Source organism: Triturus cristatus, chromosome 3_2 (genome assembly GCF_964204655.1).
Source record: "Triturus cristatus chromosome 3_2, aTriCri1.1, whole genome shotgun sequence".
In the NCBI taxonomy this organism is placed as follows: Eukaryota; Metazoa; Chordata; class Amphibia; order Caudata; family Salamandridae; genus Triturus; species Triturus cristatus.
In genome coordinates, this window is record NC_140584.1 from 367,760,031 (window position 1) to 367,786,113 (window position 26,083).

The 26,083-nt window shown below is 45.3% G+C and overlaps 1 protein-coding gene across 4 annotated transcripts in view; it reads left to right on the top strand.

Annotated features, from left to right (window-relative positions):
• Positions 1–26,083, top strand: part of INPP5B (inositol polyphosphate-5-phosphatase B) — a 957,269-nt gene that overhangs the window by 496,493 nt on the left and 434,693 nt on the right. For all 4 annotated transcript variants that reach the window (XM_085647875.1, XM_085647876.1, XM_085647878.1 and 1 more), the window contains one exon: positions 23,342–23,509. In XM_085647875.1, coding sequence (XP_085504001.1) covers positions 23,342–23,509 — 168 coding nt within the window. The remainder of the gene's footprint in view (positions 1–23,341; positions 23,510–26,083) is intronic.

Below are 26,083 nucleotides of genomic sequence, written 5' to 3' on the forward strand. Positions count from 1 at the left end.
TAATGGTGTCACAGAAATGGTCACAGTGGAATTCTATTACATTCCAACCTGAAGGAGAGAGATTTCAATCATGCATGTAAACAATTTAACATCACCACAAGGAATCAATGAATAACTGATTTAATTTTGATCACAAACATTGCAAAAGGTAAGCATGAAAGTAACCATGAAATGGATAATACAATAAATGTACAAATTAGAATCATGAACTTGGTGCTCAAGAGGAAAGGGAAGGGGGTGAGTGTTTAGTAAGGGTTGCGTGATGGTGCACAGGAAGGGAAGGTATTGTGTTATACGTACATCCCAAGATTGTAGTACCTAACTTGCCTATTAATTGGCAACAGAACGTAAAATAAGACATAACATAGTAGGTGCAGATACAAAATCTCTGTCACCTATATTTGCTATACAACAAAATATGTTGACGTTTCGACCCCTGTAATCATAAAGGTGACTTCAGCCTTATTGGGGGGTCTTCATAAGGACCATGGGGGACTCGTGAAGGGGGGGACGATAGCACCTGGAATGAATTAAGCTCACATCAGTAAGGTGATGTAGACGAAAGGCAAAACTAGTGTTTAAAAAATGATAGGGATTTACCAATGAGAGACAGCACGAGGATTCCGGCTGCGTTTAAATGGAGGGCCTGTGAGCTCCTAAAAAATCAGAGACGATTAAAAACAATGGTTGTCTACACAGAAGATTAGTGACGTGATACCGTACTCTAGTTGGTAGAAATGCTCAGGTGGACTCACTCTGTATAAATAACAATGGTACCAGTCCGATAAATGGAGCTGGTTAGTGTTCCTGATACACCAAGATGTCCAACGAGGTTGATGAGTAACCTGCAATAGTGGGAGGACTGTGATCAGAAACATGAAAAATTGAAGGTTTGTTGAGGGAGAAAAAGCCCACAAGCGAGATGTGCGAGCGGCTAAATTCAATAATACATTGCAATTAGAATAACAACAACCGCCCGACAGGGACCGGAGGTTTGTGTCTAATCTAAATGAAAAATTATGTGCGCGTTAGTCTTAAACTGTATGGCACTTATTCCGAATACATAAACATATGAATAAGCGGCATGAATCAATAAATCATGGCATCTGGAGTAATACTCGACCACACGACAGGAACCGGAGGTCTATGTCAGATCAATATGGAAAACTTGTAAATAAAAGAAATGTGGCAAGTATTCTAAATAGTTAACCTTGACCTAAGATCTTCCTGAATGGCTGGCAGGAAAACTACGTGCGTGCATTCCCATGGTGGACTCACTAGTAGATGAGGCACTTACCCAACAGCGGCTCTGGTCTGAATGGAGGTAACAGCCGCGCTGCGGTAGCGATGCCCTCTTAAGCACGTAACCCGCGTGCATGTAGACGCGACGTTAGGGAAGACGCCAGATGCAGGCTGAGACTAGGTGCTCGTGTTTTAACGTAAGTGCTTGTCCCCCTCCTTTTACTGCATTAGGATCTTGTGGCAAAAAGTCGGTCCATGCTGTCCCTTGTATTGGCGCACATTCTGGGACAATTTACATCTTAAAGTCATTAGTCATCATACCTGTGGTATTAATCAAACAAACTGTACATCCTGAAGTTGGAATGTAATAGAATTCCACTGTGACCAATTCTTTGTTGTACCATATAAATACCCAGGTCCAGTGGTCTCACGGGTCACCTTATTCATATTAACTCTGTCAATGGTGACTGGCGGATATCTAATGGAGTCTGCATCTTGAGGTGGGGCATGACATTTTCCAACCAAACTCTGGCTAGATCTTTTCGCCATCCTCGAGAACAGACAGTGTCAATGGTTTAGTGTGCTGGAGCTTCCGCAAAGACATTCAGTAGGAGATGCATTCTGGCTGAAATGGAACATGGGTCTCTTGTGCACTACCCCACCACTGCTTCTCCTGCCCAGAGTTCTGAAAAAGATAAGCAACCACTGGGTCTAGGTCATCAAGTGGTTTTGGATTGGACCAGTAGAGTGTGGAACTTCTGAGTATGAGCATCTGCCCTCTAGTCAGGCCCTACTCTGAGCCGATGCACAGCTGCCTGTTGCATCTTCTGATTCTAAAGACCGTCTACCTTGTTGCGATTTTTACAGCTTGGTGAGTGAGGAAACTTCATTCACTGTTGGTTCAACTGCCCTACTTCTTCTTTTTGTTTTTGCTCCGTTGAAAGTTGGGCAACCCATCATCCTTCTGGTGTTCTTCGTTTCTCTTTACACTTCAAAAGAAGAGGAGAAGCGTCATCGATTGGACCCCAAAAGGGCTTTAACCTTTCAATAACTGTAGCAAGGACCATCGAGTGGACGATTAGCTTTTTGTGGAATTCTCCTAAGCATAGATAGGGAAAGCAGTGCAAATGAGGACTTTCAATCAATCAATCCGGGGTCTTGTAAAGCGCGACTACTCACCTGTTAGGGTCTCAAGGCACTGAAAGGATGGGGGTGGATCTGCGGTTCAGTCAAAGAGCTAGGTCTTGAGCTCCTTCCTGAATTGAGGCAGAGCCGGTGATTGCCTGAAATGTAGAGGCAGGAAGTTCCAGGTTTTCGCAGCGAAGTAGGAGAAGGATCTTCCTCCAGCCGGGGTCTTGCAAATCCGTGGGATGTGGCCAGGGCCAGTCGGGCGGAGCGGAGATATCTGATAGGTGTGTGGAAGGTGAGGCAACGGTTGAGGTATGCAGGTCGGGCGTTGTGGAGGGCTTTGTAGGCATGCAAGAGGAGCTTGAAGGTAATTATTTTGTTCATCAGGAGCCAGTGGAGCGCTCTCAGGTGATTGGTGATGTGGCTGCGACGAAGGATGTTCAGGATGAGTGTGGCGCAGGCGTCTGGATATTCTGTAGTTTCTCTAGGAGCTTTTTGGAGGTACCGGCGTAGAGTGCGTTGCTGTAGTCCAGTCTGCTGCTGACAAGTGCATGGGTGACTGTTTTCCTGGACTCAGTGGAGATACGTCATGTAGATGTTGACGAGGGTGGGGCTCAGGGAGGATCCCTGAGTCACTCTGCAGATTATCTCTGTGGGTTCGGAGTAGAATGGTGGAAGTCTGACTCAGTGTTTAGCCGGTGAGGAAGGAGCGGTACTATTCTAGGATTTTGTCGCGGATGCTGTTGTTGTGGAGTCTTGCGCAGAGGGTGTGATGGGAGACTGTGTCGAAGGCTACTGAGAGGTTCAGTAGGATGAGGGCTGCAGTTTCGCCTTGGTGGAGGAGGGTGCAAATGTCCTCTGTAGTGGCAAGGCGCACAGTCTCACTGCTGTGGTTGCTTCTGAAGCCCGACTGGGAGAGGCCCATGATGTGGTTTGTTTCGATAAACTCGGAGGGATAGGCGTTGATTGCCTTCTCAATTACTTTGACTGGGAAGTGGAGCAGAAAGATGGGTCTGTAGTTCTTGATGTCCGTCAGGTCAGCAGAGGGTTTCTTCAGCAGGCAGTTGATCTCTGTGTGTTTCAATCTTCTGGGAAGGAGGCAGACTCAATGGAGCAGTTGATGGTGCTGCAGAGTTCGGGGGTGATGGAGGTACCAGCTCTGTCGAAGATGTGGCGTGGGCAGGGATTCGAGGTGTCTTCAGAGTGGATGTTCTTCATGATCCTGTGGGTGTCTTCAGATGTGAGGGTGGTCCAGTTGGGCGAGTCTGATGAGATCGGGAGCCATTGGGTGCGGTTTTTGTGGGTGGAGTGGGTTGGTGGCAGGGGCGGTTCATGCCTTTGAGCATTGGGGCGTTGCCCCACTCATATTTTGGCACCCTGAAACCCCTTTTATATGCATAGTAAATAAAATTTTGTTTGTAAAAACACTTTGACTTTCCTTTATTTTCATATTGTGCCCAGCTACCCACAGCCGTCTGAGTCAGCCTTCAGCCGCAGGCGTCAGCGTATGTGAAGTGGGTTGAGTTTCTGTTGCTATTGATACAATGAGCTATACACAAGTGAGCGCAGGGCACCTAGGCCCAAAGTGCATATGTCAGGTTGGCCGGCTACCTTTCACCGGCCAGCCCAACATGCACACTAGAGGCCGACTCGACCTGCACATTAGGGACCAGGGGCTGATCAAATCTGCAACCCCCTGTCCCATAATGAGCTGCGAGTTTAACCGCTCAAGCCAATCCACTGCTCTCGTGCTGTGTAAGAAGCAAGGGAGCAGTGTCTGGATTGGCTGCCAGACGCGATTGCTAGGCCCAGTCTTGGCCTCTGCAGACAGCGCAGCACCGCAGGGGTGGAGGCTCTGCCCACGGAGAATGACCAATCACTGTAATGGCTTTTTCTGAAGCCAGGCATAGATTGGCCATTCCTGGCGTTGCTGGGCAGGGATCCTCAGCCAGTGTTTCTGTCTTGTGCGCCAAACGTTGGTGTGAGGAAGAGACCACAATATGGAGTAGACGGTGACCACACCTGACTCTGAACACAACGGTAGATCATCCGATCAATCTCCTTGGAGTGAAGTCTATCTCACTACTAGTCTGAGAGATTCAGGTAAGCTTGATCCTTCAAACTATTGCCCTGTGTTATGCCAAGCTTCATGATGATGGTCCGCACTGCAGTATGTGCAAGTCGGCGTGTCTCTCTAGGAAGCGAGACCTATTAGAGGTGGTCCAGTCTCCCCGTGCAAAAACAAGTCTCAGCACGTGCAGCGATAACCAGCAGGACAGAGCATGTTGCTCGGGTGACATTCACGTCAGAAGGAGTGCTGGAGGACGCAGCAGAGACTGCAAGTCGGACTCTCTTAAAAGGTACGGGCCATATGAGGGTCCGAGTGCTCTGTTTACCTGTCTGTCACACTAACACTTCTGCGAGCCTAGAGCATGTTTTAATCTTCTGTCTGTGTACTTCCACACAGCTCTCCTTTCTCTCCCTCTCACCGCCTTTGGTTCCAGGGTCAAACTGGCATAAGGCAATCTGGCAGTGCCAGATGAGCTGGCCTCACTGGTGGACCGATTTTAGCTGTTTGTGGACCTTTTCTATGGTTTGGTGGGCAGGTTTTTACCATTTAATTTTTTCAGATCATAAAAAATGCATGCAGAAAGCACACGTTACTACTTGATACATGCCGAGATTTTGTACAGTGAGGGCTCAGCTAGCAATATAGCGCAGCAGTTTGAATCTCGTCTCCCTTCCCCATCTTTGTGAATTGTGCGCCAAACTTTAAACTTTGTTTACAGTTTGCATAAGGGTGCGAAGCCAGCACGGCCGGACTGGGAAGAGAAACCATCCCTGGCAATTCCTTTCGTCTGACGGGCCCCCAGGGGGTGAGGGGTGTGGCACTGAGTGGCGAGCACTGCTGCCGCTTTTATTGTGATACAGGGGACCGATATTGCAGCACTGCTGCAAAACCGGCCCCCACAGCTGCAAAACCGGGCCCCACCCCTCCTGCCCACCGGGGAAACAACCAGTGCATGCTACGGCCAGTCTGGCCCTGAAGCACAAGTTAATACTTGTGTAACGATATATCTGTAAGAGACGTTAGTTAGTGATAGATTCCTTACCTTAGAATATCCCCAGGCGTCAGACTGGATCCCGAAAGTTTTGCTAGCAGTACCCCTGCGTGTCAGTAGGTGGCGTCATGCGGCTCCGCATCCGTCGCTGGCGTCGTAAGCGCCGAGATGACGTCACGGAGACTACTTAGGCGCCACCCATGCGCGCTGACGTCAGTTCTGTACAAGTCTTTCCGCGCCAGGAACACAGAGCCATGCAGAAAACTGACCCCTGGTGCCAAAAAACTAGGGCCCTGATAGGGATGACCTTAACCCTAGAAATCAGTTCGCAGAACGGGGAGGATGGGTGGGGCGGTAAGGAATCTATCACTAACTAATGTCTCTTACAGATATATCGTTACACAAGTAGTAACTTGTGCATCTGTAAGAGACACGTTAGTGATAGATTCCTTACCTTAGAATAGATACCCCAGCAATACCAACCCCGGAGGTGGGTCTGCGAATAGATTACACCAGAAAGTCACGGAGAACAGAACGGCCAAAGAAGCCGTCTCTCCGGACCTGACTGTCAAGGCACTAATGCTTGGTAAACGTGTGTAGCGAGGCCCACGTAGCTGCCTGACAAATGTCCTGCAAGGGGACGCCACGTCCCAAGGCAGTAGTGGCTGCCGTTGCCCTGGTAGAATGGGCACGCAGCCCCACAGAAGGATCCTCTTTAGCCAACGAGTAACAGGCTTTGATGCAGAGAACGACCCACCGAGAGATGGTCCGTTTGTGTACAGCCCGACCTCTTTTTGCGCCTACGTCGCCAATAAAGAGCTGGTCGTCCACCCAGAATTGTTGTGTGCACTTCAGGTAGAACGAGAGCGCACGTTTTGGGTCCAGACGGTGGAGCCTATCTTCCTCTCTGGAAGGATGCGGAGGCGGAAAGAAGGTAGGCAAAGTGATGGTCTGCCCGATGTTGCAGGGCGTGACCACCTTTGGCAAGAAAGAAGGACGGGTCCTTAAAACCACCTTGTCCGGATGAACAGAAAGGAAAGGAGGTTTAGAAGAAAGAGCCTGGAGCTCACTCACTCTTCTGGCAGAGGTGATAGCTACCAGGAAAGCCGTCTTGAGAGTGAGAAGAGAGACAAGACCAGATGGAGAGTGAGACCACACGCCACTGTCCGAGCTCGAGTCGCATTCGGTCGAACCTCCCTTGTTGTCGTCATGTTGTGCGATCCAGTGGGTGGGGGCAGGAATGACTGATGTGGTGCTAGATAAGGGGTCACCACTGCTGCTGCTGTAGAGAGCTTCCTGTAACCCGAAGGACACAGCCTGATCTAGAGTGCTTGCAGCTGCTGTATCAAGCATTGTTTGAACTTTTTCAACCTCTCCTTCAGTCTCAATGGACCGTTTAGCCCCATGGGGACGTAATATTTTCTAAAGCTATCTCATGTCTTTTAGCTTCTACGTTGTTTTCTCGATGCATAACTCTTGACCTAGTATCCCTCCGGTTGCGTTCTTTACTTCCATTTAAAAATTGTGAAGGAATTACATGCTGGAAGGTATTGCGCACCTTAAAGTATGTAATTACAGCTTTAAACTGGGGGCACTCTCATTTTGCTGATTAGTTGCCGGGGTTTCACTAACCGGACACATTTTTTTGCTAGTTCAATTAAAATATTTGAATAAAGCAATGATATATATTAAGGAAGTTTAAGCTTCATAGTGTGATTTCAGGCTTCCAAATTTCAGATATTTATGCCATTAAAAGGATATAGCTACCTTATTCTACTTGGAATAAACTGTCACTCAACCTGATACTCATAAGGCATCGAAATGTCAAACATAAGCACACTGAAAACATGGTAATGTGAACATAAGCTGAAAACGAGAACTGCCAGCTACGCATCGGACTCATGTCACCCTCCCCATCCATTGAAATGCTTCAGCCGATTTGTAAAGCATCTCTTGTGCAATGAAACCGATGGAGGGGCGACAGCAAAGAAAGCCTACTTGGCAATGTGCCTGTTTCCCAGAAAGAAATGTAAATGTGCGCAGCTGGTCAATCTGCACATGTAAAGGGTGCCTGGACGCCGGTTTGGGCGTTATTTGATGGAATCACTTGAAACCTCCATATGAAACATGTTTATTCCTTTTGGTAGGTAGTGTAAGGGAGCTACCACCTATGATGTTAAGTGTGTGCTTTTAAAAGGTAGTTACCAAACAAATTGCTTCCTGATGACACCCATTTATTCTTTTTGAGCGGCATTGTAAGGGAGCTAACAGTAAAGTTGTGAAGTGTGTGCTTTTAAAAAAGGATAACAAAAACTGCACTACTTACAGGCTCCCAAAAAAAGTCTATATTTTGAAAACACTTTATATCATTGTGTCCAGTTCGACAAATCACAATTACTTGTATTTCCTCAGTATATTTCATTTGTGAAGGTATGTCAATAAATAAGGAAATCTGTGTGGTACTCAGCATTGTTATCTCAAAGTCTGTTATGAAGTTCTCTGGTTATACTGAATTTTTTTTTTTTTAACAAACAAGATCTTTATTGGTATCATCAGTCGTACAGCTCAACCCCTGCCTACATCCCTTCGGGCCGGCAGGGCCAAAGTAACAGTGCTAGGTGGCACGTAGGGGGGGCGGGGCAAAATACACAGCAAGCCGCCTACAACCCCATGTGGGGCTCTGGTTATACTGAATAACCAATGCCTAAGTCATTATCATATGAAATCTCTTTTTTGATGTCATAACTATACTTTCACAACTGCCTTATTAACCTTCTTGAGTTCTCAAATTTGCTTGAAAATGCACCTTTTGCCCACTCTTTTAAAAAAAAAATTCTCAGGTTGATGACCACCCCCAAACCTCCATTATGACGGCAGGGTTCACTTGCTCCATAGGTCACTCAGCCGGAACCTTTTTGCCTCACCACTTTCAAATGTCACCCGCTGCCACTGGTGGATGGGTCTTGGGTTGGGAAGCTGTCGTAGATCTTCTTGATCTTGGGGTGTAAGAAGGACTTTGTGGAAGTGAATAGTCCTTTGCATTAAGATCTGCTATGCACTGGCCAAGAAGCAGCCTTCGGACGTTCTGAGAGTCTATTCCACCAGGACCAAAGCTGGTACACTTGTACTGTATGATCAATAGAGTGGAGCTTGCAAAAAGTGACTAATCTCCATGTGACTTTGCTATATGTAGAGTGGAGACAGGTGGTCATGTTGCAGGCATCAGGGAGTGTGTTTGAGCGTAAACGTTTGGCCCTCCCAGTGGTTTGGCAGGCATCTACTTCAAGGATGAGATGTGTGGTCCTCAGTGCAAAGACTTAAGGTAACTAACTGCTTATTAGACAGCACAGTATTTGCAACATGGAATGAAAGAACCAGAAGATACTTTTTTATCCAAAAATACAAAACATGATTTTATTGATACTGATCAATGCACGTTACAATGACAAACTCACTCATACTAGCTTAGTCATGTCCACATGCACACATCACATCAATACATTCATTTAAAAACACAATATACAAAAGGAATCAAAAGGTACTTGATATATTTTTTATAGCAGGAGCTAATCTATTTTGCACCAACTATCATTATATATTTTGATACGGATTCCAATAAACGTTATAAGTTCCACAGATTTTGCATTAGGACAAACAGTGTGTCACAAACTCAGTTGCGCGTTTCGGCACCAACAGTACGTTCATCAGGAAGGGCCACAACTTGGACAACTTGATATCTGTAAATTCAAAAACCAATACAAGTGGTTCTTTCAGACAGTATATTGGTACATATATTACTTGATAAAACTAAGTGTCTATGAACTTGCTTACATTTGTTCGCAGTGAGAAGTAGGATAGATCCGCGTTTCCAATAGAGAAAAGTCAAAGGCGGGGCAAGAATACCCAAAGTCACATACTGTCAATGTGCCAATCAATCACAAAGAAACAAAAACAGGGTGCTCAGATACACACGTGAACATGCTTTTGAGATGGAATAACGACATACACACATTGTTGCCATAACATTTTTATTTGTTATGAAGTGATGCTATTTCAAAAAATGGATGACATGCTAATGGTCCATAAGTGACCAGAAAACTGCTGCAGTATTGCCATGTTATTAAAGGTTCTATGCTGATGCCCAAAATGAATAAATTAAATGTTACCCTCTGTTCTGTAACGATGAATGTGAACGATGCCTAGTATCAATCTTTTCTCAATGGGAACGCTACATACTGCGTCTGTACTCGACAATGATCAGGTTACTTGGTCTCAAAAAGCGCGCCTGTAAAAACACGTGAAAATGCGATGCTTCGAATCTTTTTGGGATGTCAGGAGCTGAAAATAGACAAACTAGTTTACAATACATATCTCTTTTCAAAATGTCATATACTATAATATAATGGCACCCTAGCAATGTTGCTGTAATAATCTTGCATTGCGGGCAAAGAAACAATCATATTGGGCCAGTTAAGCTGAGTCAAAGTTGCTTCTAGATGACTAGAAACTAACAAATCAAGGCATTGACGTACTATGGTAGCAGTGTGTTGCACATAATGTAGATAATCAATATGGACCTGGTACATTAGTTCAGTGTAAATTTTAGTTGGCGTGCTGTAAGAGGCCTACATTCACGTCCTACTCGTTGAATGTCTGTTTTAATTATGAATGACCTGACGGTAGCATAGCCGTACTTACATGATACTATGCGCACAAGACAGAATTAAATAAATGCCAGACCAAAGCGATAAGTCTGTATGCCTAAGACTTGAAAACACACTGCTAAGCAGCATACATCGGAGGGCTTCATAAGATAATTAGTTAAACAATGATGCACACTCGTGTTTACAAACGGCCAACTAACTTAGGATGTAACTCAAGGCTGTGTAGTAAAGGATTCCTCCTTCTGAAAAAACGTCCTCCTCATGACTGGAGTGACGCTCACTGGCCGCTTTTTAACCCCTTGTGTGCCCCGCCCTTTCCACGCCCTGTGCCGGGCGTTTCATTAGCGGGCGGGGCTCATGACGAGATAGTCTCGTCATGGGCACAGCGCAACCGCGGCCCATGACGAGACCATCTCGTCATGGGCACTCAAGGGGTTAAAGAATCAGTACGTTGGAATCACATGGTACAATGCATCCTATCATGTGTCAAAATGCTGCGTCAGTCAACTTAGTTACAGCGTCACTCAACTTCATTGAGTTCAACGATAACAATCACAACAGTGGCTTCCCCTCACGTACACCATGCTGTCAACTTGTTAGTTTGACAGCCTCGTGTATAATGCGCCATGAATCCCTTTTTGACCGGTATATGGGTCAAACACATAAAGAATAGGTTAGTTGAAAATACTTAAAAGTCAATGGTGAGACAAGAAAAGCACTCTAATGAGCTTCTATGGTAACCCAACGCAGAGAGTATCATTATCTGCTACGAATGGAACAAGCATTTGCAATTCAATAGGTCACGCATTCACACGTGTTTGAGCTATTGGCATTGTAAATGACAATGCCTTTTATTTATGTTTTGGGTTTTAAAACATAAATAAAAGGCCTTGTCATTTACAATACTAATAGGTTAAACTCTCTCATATTCAAGATCTATTGCATTGCAATAAAGGGCCTTCTCGACTGCTTGTTAGATTGTAAATATCAGAGGAAGAGACCGACCTGCGACGCCTTCAAAGTAGTGATAAATAGTGCAGTGAAGAAGATGTGTACATGTTGTAAATTTCACAGACACAAAGTGTGAAGTGAGAGTTGCATATGATCCGAGCTATAGATACCAACAGAGCGCTCCAACCCCTTTTGCTCTGTGATTACACTGTCGTGGCTCAGGAAGAGAAACTCAATAAAGTGAATAGTGCTTACAGACTTACTAAATAACAAGTCCTGTGTAACAACTGAAGTAAAGGGGCCAGTGGCCATGGGAGGTTATAAATGAAGACAAGGCTGTACTAAGGAGGGACTAACAAACCTATTAACAAATCCAAAGGCAGCATTTACAAAAGACAATGACACAAGCCAATGAAAAATATGGGAGGAGAGTGGGCGCGACTTCTCTCCGATACTCTAGTACAGCAGTCTTGCAGAGTGAGCAGCGCATGCGCGATGCCGCTCGGCTCAACCTAAAAATCCTTGTCAGGGCATCTGATAGCAGCCATGGTCCTCCTCAGTCCACCTAATGGTGCGAGCAACAGAGGAGCAGGGCAGTTGTCCCAGCAGCCATATTCATTGTGGCAAATAGGGCACAGGGTCAGCAAACCCGAGCCTCCATCACCCTAAGAAAAACTGAGGACGTACGTGGCCGGGGATTGCGGACACCTGCTTGAAACTCTGTTTGTAGTAGAGAACAAGGTGCTATGACAGGTGTTAGCTGCCCCTATATTCATTAGCCAGGACCATTTTGATGTCCAAGTAGGCCCACGGTAAGTGACACTTGTCCGGAGCCCTGTTAGCAATTTGTAACAGGTCACTGAGGCAACTGTAAGCTATGCTAAGCCTTAGTTACCCTAAAAAAACATTGACAGGGTTTAAGGAGGCTCCGGACAGTTGACAGCTGGCCCGGCACTCTTTTCTCAATGGCAAACAGTGTTTCGGAGCAGGTGTTGGTTGGCCCGGCCCTGCCCTCTGTCGCCTGCCCCAGGCCTCTTTAAGTATCCGAGAAATTAAGGTGAAAGAGGCATGAACAGGGCAAGCAAGGTGCAGGGCAGCGGTTAGCAGACCCGGTCCTCCTCAGCCGGCAGCACATAATGGACAAAAAAGGCCCAGCCTGAGGTTATGAACAATTCTATTTAAACATGGTTGCTTCTGAAACATATTTCACTCAATATGATACAGCTGCACTCAATACAGAGTGTGTGAAAAAATATTACACTGTGTCATTCTATAAAATATTCATGGACCTCTTCCTAATTCACACCCAGCAAACAAACTGATGCTCATTTCAACTATCACAGTGAAAGCCCTAAAAAAAAAGTCTAAACGAAGTTAACAGTGGCTACAACACAAACCCAAAAAGATTTGACACTCACTTGCACTACTACATTAATTAACCTTAACTCACACCCCCTCTGGCTTGCTTAACGCACACGTCCTCCACACACCCATACCAACATTAGTCACGATTCCAAACATAAAATACCACATTACAGAATCTATAATTTCAGAAACCACAGGTATATGAAATATACATGTAATAAACCACATTTTTATGCCAAAAACATGAGTACTATTATGCACTGACATATACGGGCATATTATAAAGTATAATACCCCCTTATGCCCAAAACAATGTGTCCGCCATGTCACAAAATAGCAACACCTTGCCACACAAATAAACAACAGCAAAATGACCATTTCAATTCAGTGTTATTCCAGCTACCCAGTCAGCCACAGGAACATATGCTCTCATCAGCACAGCACTCTCAGCCCTTCATCCACATCTCATTTGCAGTTTTGACAAGTGATGGTTAAGATTTAGTATGGCGTCCAGTAAGGAGAGGAGTGATTAAAATGGTTCTAGTAGCTTTTACACAGGCGGTTCCAATAAACAAACAGCTTCAGCATCCCACATAATTATCATAAGAGTTTGGGGTGGGAGAGAGAGAGAGAGAGAGAGAGAGAGAGAGAGAGAGAGAGGAGACAGTGTGTGCGTGTGTGTGCGTGATCCTCCATTAATGATGTCCCCAAAAGTTTTCCATGCCCCTTTCTTTTCTGCGTCCACCTAAAAACAACAATAAATTGGGGAGGAAAGAAAAGAAAAAAGGAAGGACATGGAAGAGAGAACGCAAAACACGGAGAGAATAAGAGAGGAGACAGAGATACTTAGGATAGAAAGCAGAGGCAAATCGGACACAGGCACAGGAAAAGCAATAGTAAGAAAGTCAAGTGGATGAGAATATATTTAAAAATAGAGATGCCGATAGAAAGAGAAATGAAAAATATAGTGGCAAAAGAAAAAAAAGAGATATATTTGGCGAGAGTTAAGGGGGAGAGAAGGGGAAAATAAAAGTAAAAAAAGACAGAAATAATAAACAAATGTAACAGAGAAGGGATGTAAAAGATAAAAACAGTGATAAAATATGAGAGAGAGTGATAAGAAAACACTACAAAGGAAAAATGCAATAAATTCTATGACCCAGTGCTGAAAAGGAGAAGAAAAAGAATAAAGTGACAAAGAATTGTCGATGAGATTAACGTTCTAAAACTACCAAAAGTAAGCCAGCAAAATTACATTAAAATGTTATTCAATCATGTCTTGATTTTATTTCATTGACAATTTCGTTTTCATTCCAGCACTACATAAACAATTAATGAAATGGTATATTAAATGAATGCAAAAATGACAAAGAATAGAAAATACTATAGAAGAACCTGAAATACCAAGGCGAAAAATGTTAGAAGTCCAAGCTCTGTTTTACGAAACAAGACATCAAAATAATAAGCAAATACAGGAAAGGTACGTGAAAGAAAAAATGTTGCGGAAAGACAAGACAGGAAGTGAAAATAAAACACTACGAGGGAAAATGAAATAAATTCTACAACAGCATTGAAAAGTTTTAAATAATAATGCTAAATTAATAGAAAGTAGTCAAAAATGGACATTATAAATATCTCAAAATAACGTTCCGAAGTGAAATTTGAATGAAATAGGAAGCATTGTAAACAAAACACTGACTACGGAGAGAGACAAAATAGAGTCTGTAGATTGATCTAAAGAATTGACAAAAGACGGAAAAAAAACAGTCAAAGCTAAAAGCCTTACCTCAACACTTGGTTGGCCTAGATGGCACTTAGGAGGATTTGACCTCACTCCTATTCCCGCACCAGGACCATTTATTGACTATTCGTCTCCATGCAGGTTTATTAAACTTCTGGATAAACCTGGTGAGGAGGGAGTAGGTGACCTGATCGTGGTGAAGGAGAAACACAAGGTCACGTCAAAAGAGTATGTGCATCACATTGAGCTTTGTACATGGGTAGTATGCTACACCTTGAAGGGTGTATGGATGGAAGCCTGTTGTCTTTGTTTTCTCCAGGATGTTGATATGCACCCGAGCATCACCTGCTCCAGTTCATCCCGTGCTAGAGCCACGTGGCTCAGTGTGGAAAGAACTCGAGTTCCCTCTGGTGCTGGATGCGTGTAGGCGCCGTCAGCACTTCCGTCCCCTCTACAACGAGAGCCTGACGTCTGTTTGAAAAAGGTTCCTTTCCTCTCTCACTTGTGTCCGCAGAAAGAGGGAGTTGTGTATGTTTTATCGCACCTGCGCCCATCACTGCATTATTTATGGAACAAAAGGGGACATGATGGGCGTCGATTTAAAGTGGCCCACTACCATATATTGTACTCTGTAAAAAGCATCCATAAATCCCGGCTGGTCTCTGCGCTGAGCAATGGCGCCGGGATGAAAGGCGCATATTAAGGAGGCAAGGGGGGAGGGGTACAAAAAGCCCAGCCGAAAAGAGACAGGGATTCTGCAGCAAGGGCTCTGCAAGACACTGGCTGATATACTGCTCAGGTCACACTTCTCCATATTTCATGAGGACAAGGTAAATATATTTGCTTCCAGGAATACCTCTAAACCGTGCTCTTATGTCATCACACACAAAACGTCCAAAAGAAATGAAATCAAAGAAAGGCACAAGTTTAAACAAGCGCTCGCCAGACACGCAGGCATCCGCTGTTTATTTTTGCATCGCGATTTCAAAAGTGAAAGTGAGATGCAAAAATAAACACGCGGCGCCCTGTCTGCTTTTTTGTCCGGCCCAATCAAAGAGCCGGACTGGCGCATGCAAGGCAGCGTGATGAAGCTTCTGATAAGAAACTTTGTCACGACAGCCGTAATGCAGGCGAGCCAGTCCGGATGGGCCGGTCAAAAAAGGGAAAAGGAGCACCTTGGAAAGCTTATTCCCAATGGCGGCGCACCGTTTAACATAAACGGTGACGCGAGCCAATGGGAATAAGGGGCGGGGCTTCAAGCCCTTTTCAGAAATTACTCATATGCATTAAATTTCGACGAGAAAACTGCGCATGTGCGCAGCAACGCTAGGCGAGACCTAAAAAGGATACCAGGAAACTATGAAATTAGAAACTTATGCCCAAATATCTGTGGAACTAAGTGCAAGAATATTACTATAAGCACCTTAATACACAACGTGACTCAATGCATATAGCGGCTAAATATGACTGAATTAACGTTCCATGTGCCAAGTAACTCAGATTTCCACAGATTCTGGGAGATGTGTGGTGCTCCCTTCTTCAAAGTGGCTAGAGACTCTTAATTACATAGTGTACTGGGTTGCACTTCAGAGAGTTACATTCAGGGTACTGGCGAGCTACCAGTAGCTCCTGAGATCCCTGAGCTACCTCAACTATAAATACTTTAGACTACATACAGTGGTAATCCGGTCACAAGTGTAGTTGACTTTAAGAGAATGTAAACACATTTACAAAGCACATTTGATGCATTCTCAGGTCAAGACAGAAACCCGGTGAAGCACTAGACCTGACTACATTCCTGTAGTTCTGTTATATTTTGATGTACCCTTTTGGGCACCAGTACTGGTGAAATGTTTGAAGTCTGTACCATGCATTTGTCTAATTCTAGCATTCTCACAAAATACTGTTATTATACTCATTCATAAGAAAGAAAGTAAAACTGAGCCTGCAACTTATAGACAAAGTTCCTGTATGCAGCCAGTAAGTTTTTCTTACCCACCTAGAATGGTCAGATGAATAGCAACTCTTAGTCACTTCTCACACCAAACGTCAATGGCTACTGGTACCATTGAGCAATAGTTTATACTACCTTTAATCTATGCCAAATGTATTTCTTTAAATAAATTAGACCCTTATTTGTTTTGAATTTTCTAGACCACAAGTCAGCTTTACTAGTGTTATAGAAATAATTTATGATGTTTCTTTACGAAGGAATGTATGTAAAGTCTTTTAGTCAATGTCCTGAAAAACCTGCATACAAATCTTAGATTGTGTATTCGTTGTTGATAACTTGGGGGTAGTGAACACAAGAACTGCTATACCATCAGGTTTGAGGCACGCGTTCTTGCTTTTCCTTGATTAGGTATTAACCCCATAGAATGAAAAGTATACCTTTTCCATGTAGTTGCGGTGTGTTCTTTTTAAACTAGGCATACTCATCAGTGTATAGGCTCAATGCAATTGATTATTTTAGGAGCAAAGATTGTGCATTATAAAAGAGTAACTACATTGCAATAAGGATAAAACTAGATTTATGGTTGAAAATTCGTCAATTGTTTATTTTATTGCCAGTTGTGGAGTTGCTAGACTTCCAGCTGTCAATTCTGCGTTTGACTTGAGAAATTTCAATTCACCTGTTATCATTTGTCCTCATTCCGTTTATAGTCTATGAAAATTGTGTAAATTAACTCTTTCTTAAAAAATTGGCATCCCGATTTGTAGTGAGGCTGGCTCCTGGTTTTAATAAAACCAACCTTCAGTAGCTACACACCTAGTCATCTTTACAGCTGGGCAGCATGGATGCCATGTATGAGAACTATACTTTCCAGAAGCAGAAGAAGATAACTTTAGTGCTTAATTACTAAAAACATTTGCAAATGCTTTACTTGGGAAAATTATTTAAAAAAATAAGCATAAGTTAAATAGAACTGAACTGCCTGTATAATATGATATCTGATATAGACTTCTAGCTGCAGATTCCTTACCTTTGAATTTCCCAGGCGTCTGGCTGGATCCGGAAACTTTTGCTGAGAAATACACGTTGCGCGCAACGTGGGTGGCTCCATTTGGCTCCACGTGATGTTGATGGCGTCAGTAGCATCGGTTATGACGTCACGGTGGCTACATAGGCGTCAGCCAGGCATGCGGACGTCAGTTCTTTTCTTTCCGCGCCAGTTGAGTGCCGATCAGGAAAGAGCTCCCCCTCTGCTGCTTTACTTCGTATGCGAGGGATGTTTGCAAGGAAGACCGGTTTTAAACCGTGCAGGACTTGTTTCCACACGATGTCAGTTACCGATCCCCACCGCGCATGTCTGTGGTGTCTTGTAAGCGACCACGATTCGAAGTCGTGTTCAGACTGCCGGCCAGTGGCTCCGAAGACCTTGAGGGAGCGGGCGTTGAAGTTGCTCGCGGCCCGGCAGTCAACACCCTTGAGCGAGACTCCGAGGAGGTCTCAATCCCGTTCGAAGAAGAGGTCACGGTATCGTTCACAGAGCCCTAAGTCCTCTTCCTCCCATTCGAGGTCATCTGGACACTCGGGGAAGAGGCACAAGAAGAAGAACTCCATGCAGACTTCTACTTCACCTCAACTGGCGTCCGTCGTTGAAAGAGGTAAAGAGCACCGACACTCTAGGCACGGTTCTGCGGAGCCGGAGCTGACTTCACGCCTCCAACCATTTACGGGAGCCGGAGAAACTCCTGCTCAAATTAAGGATTTTTACGTGGCCATGCGCCGCGTATTAGAGCGGAATGGCCCAGTTGGTGAGCCCTTGGGCCCCGCGGGGTTCGCCGCTGTTGGCTTTGGCCATGGCACTGGTGGGACCTCAGGGATCCAATCTCTGATCCGGTTCAACGCCGGTCGTACCAACACGGTCTTCCCCGGTGTCGAAGCCAAAGTCGGTGCCAGCGGCATCGTTGGCGCAAGCCCCATCCTCATCCCCGACGTTACAGAGCCGGAACGGCGTCATACGACGCCGATTCCGACGTCGACAGAACCCAGGGATTCTATGTTGTCGCCTGAGCATTTTGTGGACGTGCTAGGCTCAGGAGAGGAATGGGAGGAGTCTGGAGACCCTTTAGAGAACCAGGATGTCTCTGAGGAGACAATGGACTGGTATGGGGACCTTCAGGAAGCCAGTGGTCTGGATACTTCCCCAGACTCCGGCATGCTCTCTCCACCTACAGTGGCTACGGAGGAGGGTGTGTCGTATGCTATGGTGGTTAAAAGGGCAGCTGAGGCCCTATGACTGGAACTGCCCTCAGTGCAGGTCAGGACTTATCTCCTGACCGAAGTGCTTCAACCTGGGGCTTCCACCTCTGAACCCCTGTTGCCCTTTAGTGAGGCACTTACGGACTTCCTACTAGGAACTTGGTCCAAAGCTAGCACAGGGGCTCCAGTGAACAGGACGATTGCACGCCCCCATTGCCCAGCACCGGGTGACCCAAAGTTCCTTAGCCAACTCCCCACCCCAGAAAGTTTGGTGGTGCAGGCCTCTACTTCCCAGTGCGCATTCCCTTTTGCCCCTCCGGATAGGGAATCCAAGAGACTGGACTCATTTGGGAAGCTGTTTTCTTCCTCCAGTCTGGCATTGCGGTTGGAAAATACCGCATGCTTATTGGGCCGTTTCTCCCACTCTCTTTAGGAGGCGGTTGCGCAGGTGCTGCCACAAGTCCCGGAGGAGGTCCGGGCTGCGCTCTCCCAAGCTGTCAAGGACGGAAGAGATGTGGCAAAATTCACCTTATGGTGTGGTTTGGCTACGACCGATTCGCTGGACAGGTCTATTTCAACGATGGTGGCCTTGAGGCGCCACGCCTGGCTTCACACAACTGGCTTCTCGGGGGATGTCCAAGCCAATTTGATGGACATGCCTTTTGATGGAACCTGACTCGGTCCTGGTCAGTTTCACGGACTCTCGAACTATGGCCAGATCCTTGGGCTCTCCTCCACTCCTTGTGTCCAGTCTTCCTTTCGCCCCTTTCGTGGCAACGGAAGGGGTTTCCAGCCGCGTCAGCCATATCCTAGCCACCGCCCCGCATAGACTGCCTAAGCCGTGCATGGATTGTGACGAGGTACATTCCGTCCTTGGAATGGCGGCCAGAACTCATCTACTACACTGCCCCCGGCAGCCGCAGCCTCCAAGCACTCCTAGGCTGATTCTGCAGGACCACACTACTCCAGTGGGTGGGATAATTTGCCATTATCTCCCCCCTCTGGAGATCTATAACAACAGACAAGTGGGTCCTGCAGATCGTCCAGGAGGGCTATTCTCTTCCTTTCCTTTCTTTTCCTCCTACTATTCTGCCGAGTCAGGAACGGCTGGAGGAGGATCACTTAAAGCTGCTCCAAGAGGAAGTTACAGTTGTTTTGGCGAAAGGGGCTATAGAAAGGCTTCCAGTTTCAGAAGTAGGCAGTGGCTGTTATTCCCGCTACTTTCTGATTCCGAAGAAGAACAAGGGGCTTCGGCCCATTTTGGATTTTTGAACCGTCAATCTCTTCCTCAAAAATGAGAAATTCAAAATGCTCACATTGGCTCAGGTCTGGTCTGCCTTAGACCAAGGAGACTTGATGGTGGCATTGGACCTGCAGGATGCGTATTTTCACATTCCCATCCTGCCGGGCCACAGGCGTTACCTGAGGTTCAAGGTAGGCCATGAGCACTTTCAGTTTACCGTGCTCCCCTTCGGCCTTACCAGTGCCCCTTGGGTGTTCACCAAGGTGATGGCGTGGTTGCAGCTCATCTGCGCAGGTTAGGGTTTTCAGTCTTCACCTACCTCAACGACTGGCTGCTGAAGGCGTCTTCGCCCCCAGCAGTGGTCTCCCACCTTCAGACTACGCCGGACCTCCTGCATTCACTGGGGTTCTCTATAAACGTGCCAATGTCACACCTGACTCCTTCTTAGACGCTCCCTCTCATCGGAGCTGTTCTGTTCCTCCCGAGCAGCGAGTCCAGGATATTCAGGTTATGATTCCGATATTTCAGCCTCTATCCTGGATTTCGGTGAGGTTGACTCTGAGGCTGTTGGGCCTCATGGCCTCCTGCATCCTGTTGGTAAGACACGTGAGATGGCATATGCAGGATCTGCAGGGGGACTTGAAGTTCCAATGGGCACAGCATCAGGGAAATCTCACCGACGTGGTTCAGATCTCGGAAGGAACTGCGAAGGATCTATTGTGATGGTTAACAAACCGAGATTGGGTCAAAGGCAGACCTCTCTCCCTTCCCCAACCGGTTCTCACAATCGTGACGGATGCATCACTTCTGGGATAGGGTGGCCACTTTGTAGAGATGGAGATCAAGGGTCACTGGTCTCCGGCGGAGGCAGGGCTCCACATAAACGTGTTGGAGCTCCGAGCGATTCGCTTGGCATTGAAAGCATTTCTTCCCTGTGTCAAGGGGAAGTTGGTGCAGGTGTTCACAGACAACACCACTGCCATGTTGTACTGCAACAAGCAAGGCGGGGTGGGGTCATGGACCCTTTGTCGAGAGGCCCTGCGTCTCTGGACAAAGGGTCCTGGCTAGAACATCAGGGCATAACCCTAGTGGTCAACACCTGCCAGGTTCTCTGAATGCCAGGGCAGACGATCTCAGCCGTCGATGCCTAGCGGATCACAAATGGCGTCTCCAGTCGGAGGTGGCGCAAGGTCTCTTTCAGCAGTGGGGAGAACCTTGGTTAGATTTGTTCGCCTCCGAAGAGAACGCGCAATGTCAGCAGTACTGCACGCTGGAGTTTCCAAGGTGGCTATCGCTCGCCGGCGGTTTTTGTGGCGACTGGAGCTCAGGCCTGTTGTTCGCCGGGCCGAGCCCAAGTCATCCTTGTGGCGCCGGACTGGGCAAGGAAAGTCTGGTATACAGAGCTTCTGAACATGAGTGTCGATCCTCCGATCAGGCTGCGCCTTCGTGAGGATCTTCTGTCGCAGCAGCAGGGGCGGGATCTCCACCCGAACCTGTCAACTCTGCGCCTCCATGCATGGAGATTGAGCGGCAGCAGTTGATGACTTTTGACCTTCCTCCTGGGGTATGTAATGTTATTCTGGCGGTCAGGCGGCCATCCACTAATTCGGTATATGCCTGCCGTTGGCAGAAATTTGTATTATACTGTACAGAAAGGTCTATTGACCCTCTTTACGCTCCTCTTTCTACTGTCCTTTTGTTCATTCTGCCTTGGTAACTCTCAAGGGATACCTTTCTGCTCTGTCTGCTTTTTTGCGGCTGCCAGACCAACCTTCTCTTTTTAAATCTCCTATTGTAAATAGATTTCTAAAAGGGCTGGTTCACTTATTTCAGCCCACGCCCTTTATTATGCCACAATGGAACCTTAATTTGGTCCTCACTTATTTGATGTGTGCTCCTTTTGAACCTTTGCACAATTGTACCCTGTGGCTGTTGACCATCAAAACAGCCTTCTTAGTGGCGATTACGTCGGCCCAGATGGTGAGTGAGTTACAGGCGTTATCCAGCTCACCTCCTTATTTTATGTCTTTTCCGGACAAGGTGGTGCTTCGCACCAGGGCATTTTAGTTTACCAAAGGTTGTGACCCCATTCCATCTGGGTCAGTCCATGACTTTGCCCACCTTCTTTGCTCCCCACATCCCTCTAAGGAAGAGGAGCGTCTCCACCGACAGGACCCAAAAAGAGCGTTGTCATTCTACCTTGACCGCACAAGACAGTTCCGGGTGGATGACCAACTCTTTGTGGGGTATGTGGGAGCAAAGAAGGAAAAGGCAGTGCAGAAACGAACCATCTCTCGCTGGGTTGTTCTCTGCATTAAAATCTGTAATGCCTTTGCAAAAAAGCAGCCCCCTGAGAGATTAAGGGCCCATTCCACCAGGGGAAAAGCTGCGACTAAAGCTTTGGCTCAGGGTGTCCCAGTCCAAGACATCTGTCGGGCAGCAACGTGGGCATCATTGCACACGTTAGCAAAAACATTATTGCCTTGATGGTCAAGTGCGCAGGGACGGGCACTTTGCTTGCTCAGTCCTGCAAGACTTTTTAGTCTAGTCCATGGGTCCGCACCCGCCGCCGGCATGGTATGGCTTGGGTATCTGATTCAAAGGTAAGGAATCTGCAGCTAGAAGTCTCTATCAGATGAACAAGTTATTTACCTTCGGTAACGCATTATCTGGGAGAGACTTTAGCTGCAGATTTCTTACAGCCCCACCCATGCTTCCCCGCTTTGCGGACTGATGTTGTAGGACTAGGATTTCTCCCCTTTCAGGGCCCTCGTTTTGCACATGTTTATGCCAGTCAATTTGCGGCTCTGCGCTTCTGGCGTGGAAAAAAAGTACTGATGTCCGCACGCCTGGGTGGCACCTATGTAGGCACCGTGACGTCATAACCGACGCTACCGATGCCATTGACGTCACGCGGAGCCGAATGGAGCCACCCGACGTCGTGCGCAAGGGGTATTGCTCAGCAAAAGTTTCCGGATCTAGCCTGACGCCTGGAAAATTCAAAGATAAAGAATCTGCCGCTAGATAGTCTCTACCAGATAATGCGTTACCGAAGGTAAGTAACTTGTTCAATCGTCCGGCTGACCTATTGAATATGCTGAGTAAACTTTCTTTTTTGACTTTTTGGTGTATGTCACGAAATATATCATACAGCTATTCTCTAGATGAGTCCTCTTGTTAAAACTTTGATTTTTTTCCCATCCTTCATGCATTTCATATAAGTCCACTGCACGTAAAAGACATGACTTTTAATTATGTATTAATATATCCTCATCAGATGTTTTCCAATGTTTAATTCTTTTTATGTTACGTAATTACACTCAGTTCGTTTTCATATGATACTAGATGCTTTAATGAATAAAATATAAGTGTTTTGCATCTTGAAACTGTTGGAATTTCCTTCTTTATGCTGCTTTGGGTGAAACCAAATGCATTAAACTTGAAAATTGGTGGCTGTACATTTGCACACTTAACCCTACCTTAAACACATTGCATAAGTATTGTTGAGGAAATTAAAGGCGGGCAGATGTTAATTTTCTGAAGTTGTATAAGTAGAAAAAGGATTACATGTTTGCTATTCTATTGATACACTTGACCAAGCAATTACAATGATCTTTGTACTCTGAACTGCATCTATGGCACATAGATTCAGTGTGTGGTTACCGAAATCTAGGTATGAATTGTTTGATTTCCATTTTTATGTGAGTACATCTTCTAAAACCTTTTTATGTGTTGCAGGCAAACAAGGCATCAAGTGGAGGTCACGGAGAGCATGGTGCGAGCGGCTAATAGAATTGCAGACAACCCTCAAATTTTACCAATTCAAAAGTTTGGCCTGAGAGACAACTTGATTAAATCTGAGCTGTTAAAAAAAGAGGATTCCTACACCCACATCACAACCTATAGGTATAGTTAATCATACTTTGAATGAAGAGCTCTATGTTATCCTGTTTGCTGAAAGAAGCCTGTATTTGTTCATTTATTATTTGAATATCTATCATAAATTGCAGGGAAAGGTGTGTGCAATTAATTGTGATTGCGTTTGAGCACTGGCCTGTACATAAAGACCATTCAATAGGATTACTATAGAAAATAAAATGCATTCTTATGTTGTGTCAAAGTGCCTTTTTGAAATGTGGAGATTCTATGGCAGGACCGGAGGCTTCGGATTATGCTTTTATCTCGCTTCGCTTTATTACTACAGAAACTCGAAGCACCCAGAAAGATCTTCAAAAGAATCAACAACATTACAAAAAGACAACAACTCCCTACAACCAGGGAGGAATCCAAATACATAGTCCTTCATCTGTTTCCATCATCTTAGGTACATAGTCCCATGTTTGTCTCCTCACTTCCTCTTTCTTCGCTGCTCCCACAGCCAGTTAAGTCGTTTTCCCTGTTTTTCTTGTTTCAGGGTGATAGTTTAAGTGTGAGTGCTGTTAACTGTCTGTGCGTGTTATCGCTTTGCAGGCTTCTGCTGTGTTTCCCTTACAGATCCATAAGCCGGCCGCAGGAACGTTTTCCGCTACTAACGCGGCCGGCCCCCCTTCATGGGTATATCGGTACATTTTCTAAAAACAAAAGTAAGTTAAGTGTATAAAGCGAAAGGGTTCCCCAAGACGTTTAGGAAGATCTGGCAGCCATGGCTGAGTTTTAATGGATTAGAACTGTTGGAGGAGGTCAAGGCCACGACACAACTTAGTGCAAGGGGATCAATACAGGCTGAGTAATAACACTCTGGGAAGACCAAATGTGAGGCATTTATCGAGATTTTTCTGGGACCCGGAAAGGGGGGGGGGGGGAGGGTGGAGGGGGAATATGCACGAGCATTATTTTATTGTACTGCCTATGTTTCCACCAATACTGTTCAATATTGATGATGTTAATTTTGCAACGTGAGATATTTCGGCTGAGTTTCAATCAAAAAATAAATAAAAATAAAAAATGAAAATAAAAAAGTAACCGGAAAGTTCACAAGAAACAACAACATTTTGAGTGAGCTCTAAATATATTTTGTTAGAATTAATTTCTACTCTTAAGAAGCCCAGTGCTTCAGGATTTTGTCCCTGAATCCGTAAGAATGTATGAGGCCAAATGGCAGTGCAACATATCCTAGGGCATATATTTAGACCAGGCATGAGCACAAAACTGGTCTTAACCTTAGTTGTTTTGACTTTTGTGTGGTAGTAGACAATGGTGATGCAAGAGTTCTGATCCTTTGGTATCTCTCCACCTCATTTGATACCATTGACCACGCTATCTTATTGCATCACCAATCATCATATTCGATAGGAGGCCTAGTACTGGCATGGCTCTTATCTTTTCTTTAGTAAAGATACCAAACAGTACACCCAAGCCATTTTGAGTCATCCTCCAAACCTCCACTATATGGTGTCCCATCTCTCCACTACAGTTTAACATACATCATCGCCAAACAGCTGCTCTGCTGCAAACCTTCAGTTTAAAAGCATACTTCTGTGCTGACGATACCCAGACTATTTTGAATCTAATTCTCCTTCTGTTATCCATTATCATTGGAAGCCAGTCTAAACTGGATGGCCACACTTTATGAAACTAATTCCACCTAAATCCTCGTTGTCTTAAACAAACTACACAAATCGGTCAGTGGACTCTAGCTGTCCTATTTAGGAGGCCTGTCCGGAGTTGTTACAATCAGTCAGTAGCCTAGGCACTATTAATAACTCACAACTCTTCTTAGCATTTCCTATTGCAAATGTAACAAAAATCAAATTTCTATCATTTGAAAACATTCCTCAGAATGTTTCTCTTTATTTCTTTTCGCCACAGAGTTCAAGTTGCAACTGCCCTTGTGGAATATGCAATGCAGTTTATCTTGTCCTTTCCATAAAACAACTTGTATGATTGCAGGCCATTCAAAACGCCATAGTCAGAATCTCGTTCAATTTAGAAAAAAATGATCTTGTGCCAAATCATCTTAAATGACTGGACTTGCTGGCCATTAATGAGAGGATTATGTTGATACCTCCCTGTTTATGCTCTATATTTTTTTGTTTAGCAAGTGGAGCCTTTATTTTAACAGCTAAATTCAGGAAATATTCTCTTACTCACTATCTCAGATCAAGGAACAATCTTGAGCACTAGCTCTGATCAAGAAACAAGCTTGAGTTTTCTCTACAGAAATGTAAACTCATGGGGGAAGGGCGGGGGGGGAGGGGGAGGTAGAGCTTCCCGTAACCAAGAGACCTTTGTCTGAAACTCCTTTCCCCATCATGTAAGATCAGAACCGGCTGTGCTAGAATTTTGGAAACAACTCAAAACTTGGCAGTTTGCTCTGTACTCCAACTGTGTTTTGAAGAAACCACGTTTAAAATGTCCATTCACCAGTTTTGGTTAGGTATGCTAACCATAACTAGTCACACATTGATTATGACCTCATATATGACATTATTCATGACATTAGTATTGATTTTATTTATTTTTTTTTTTAATAAGCCAATC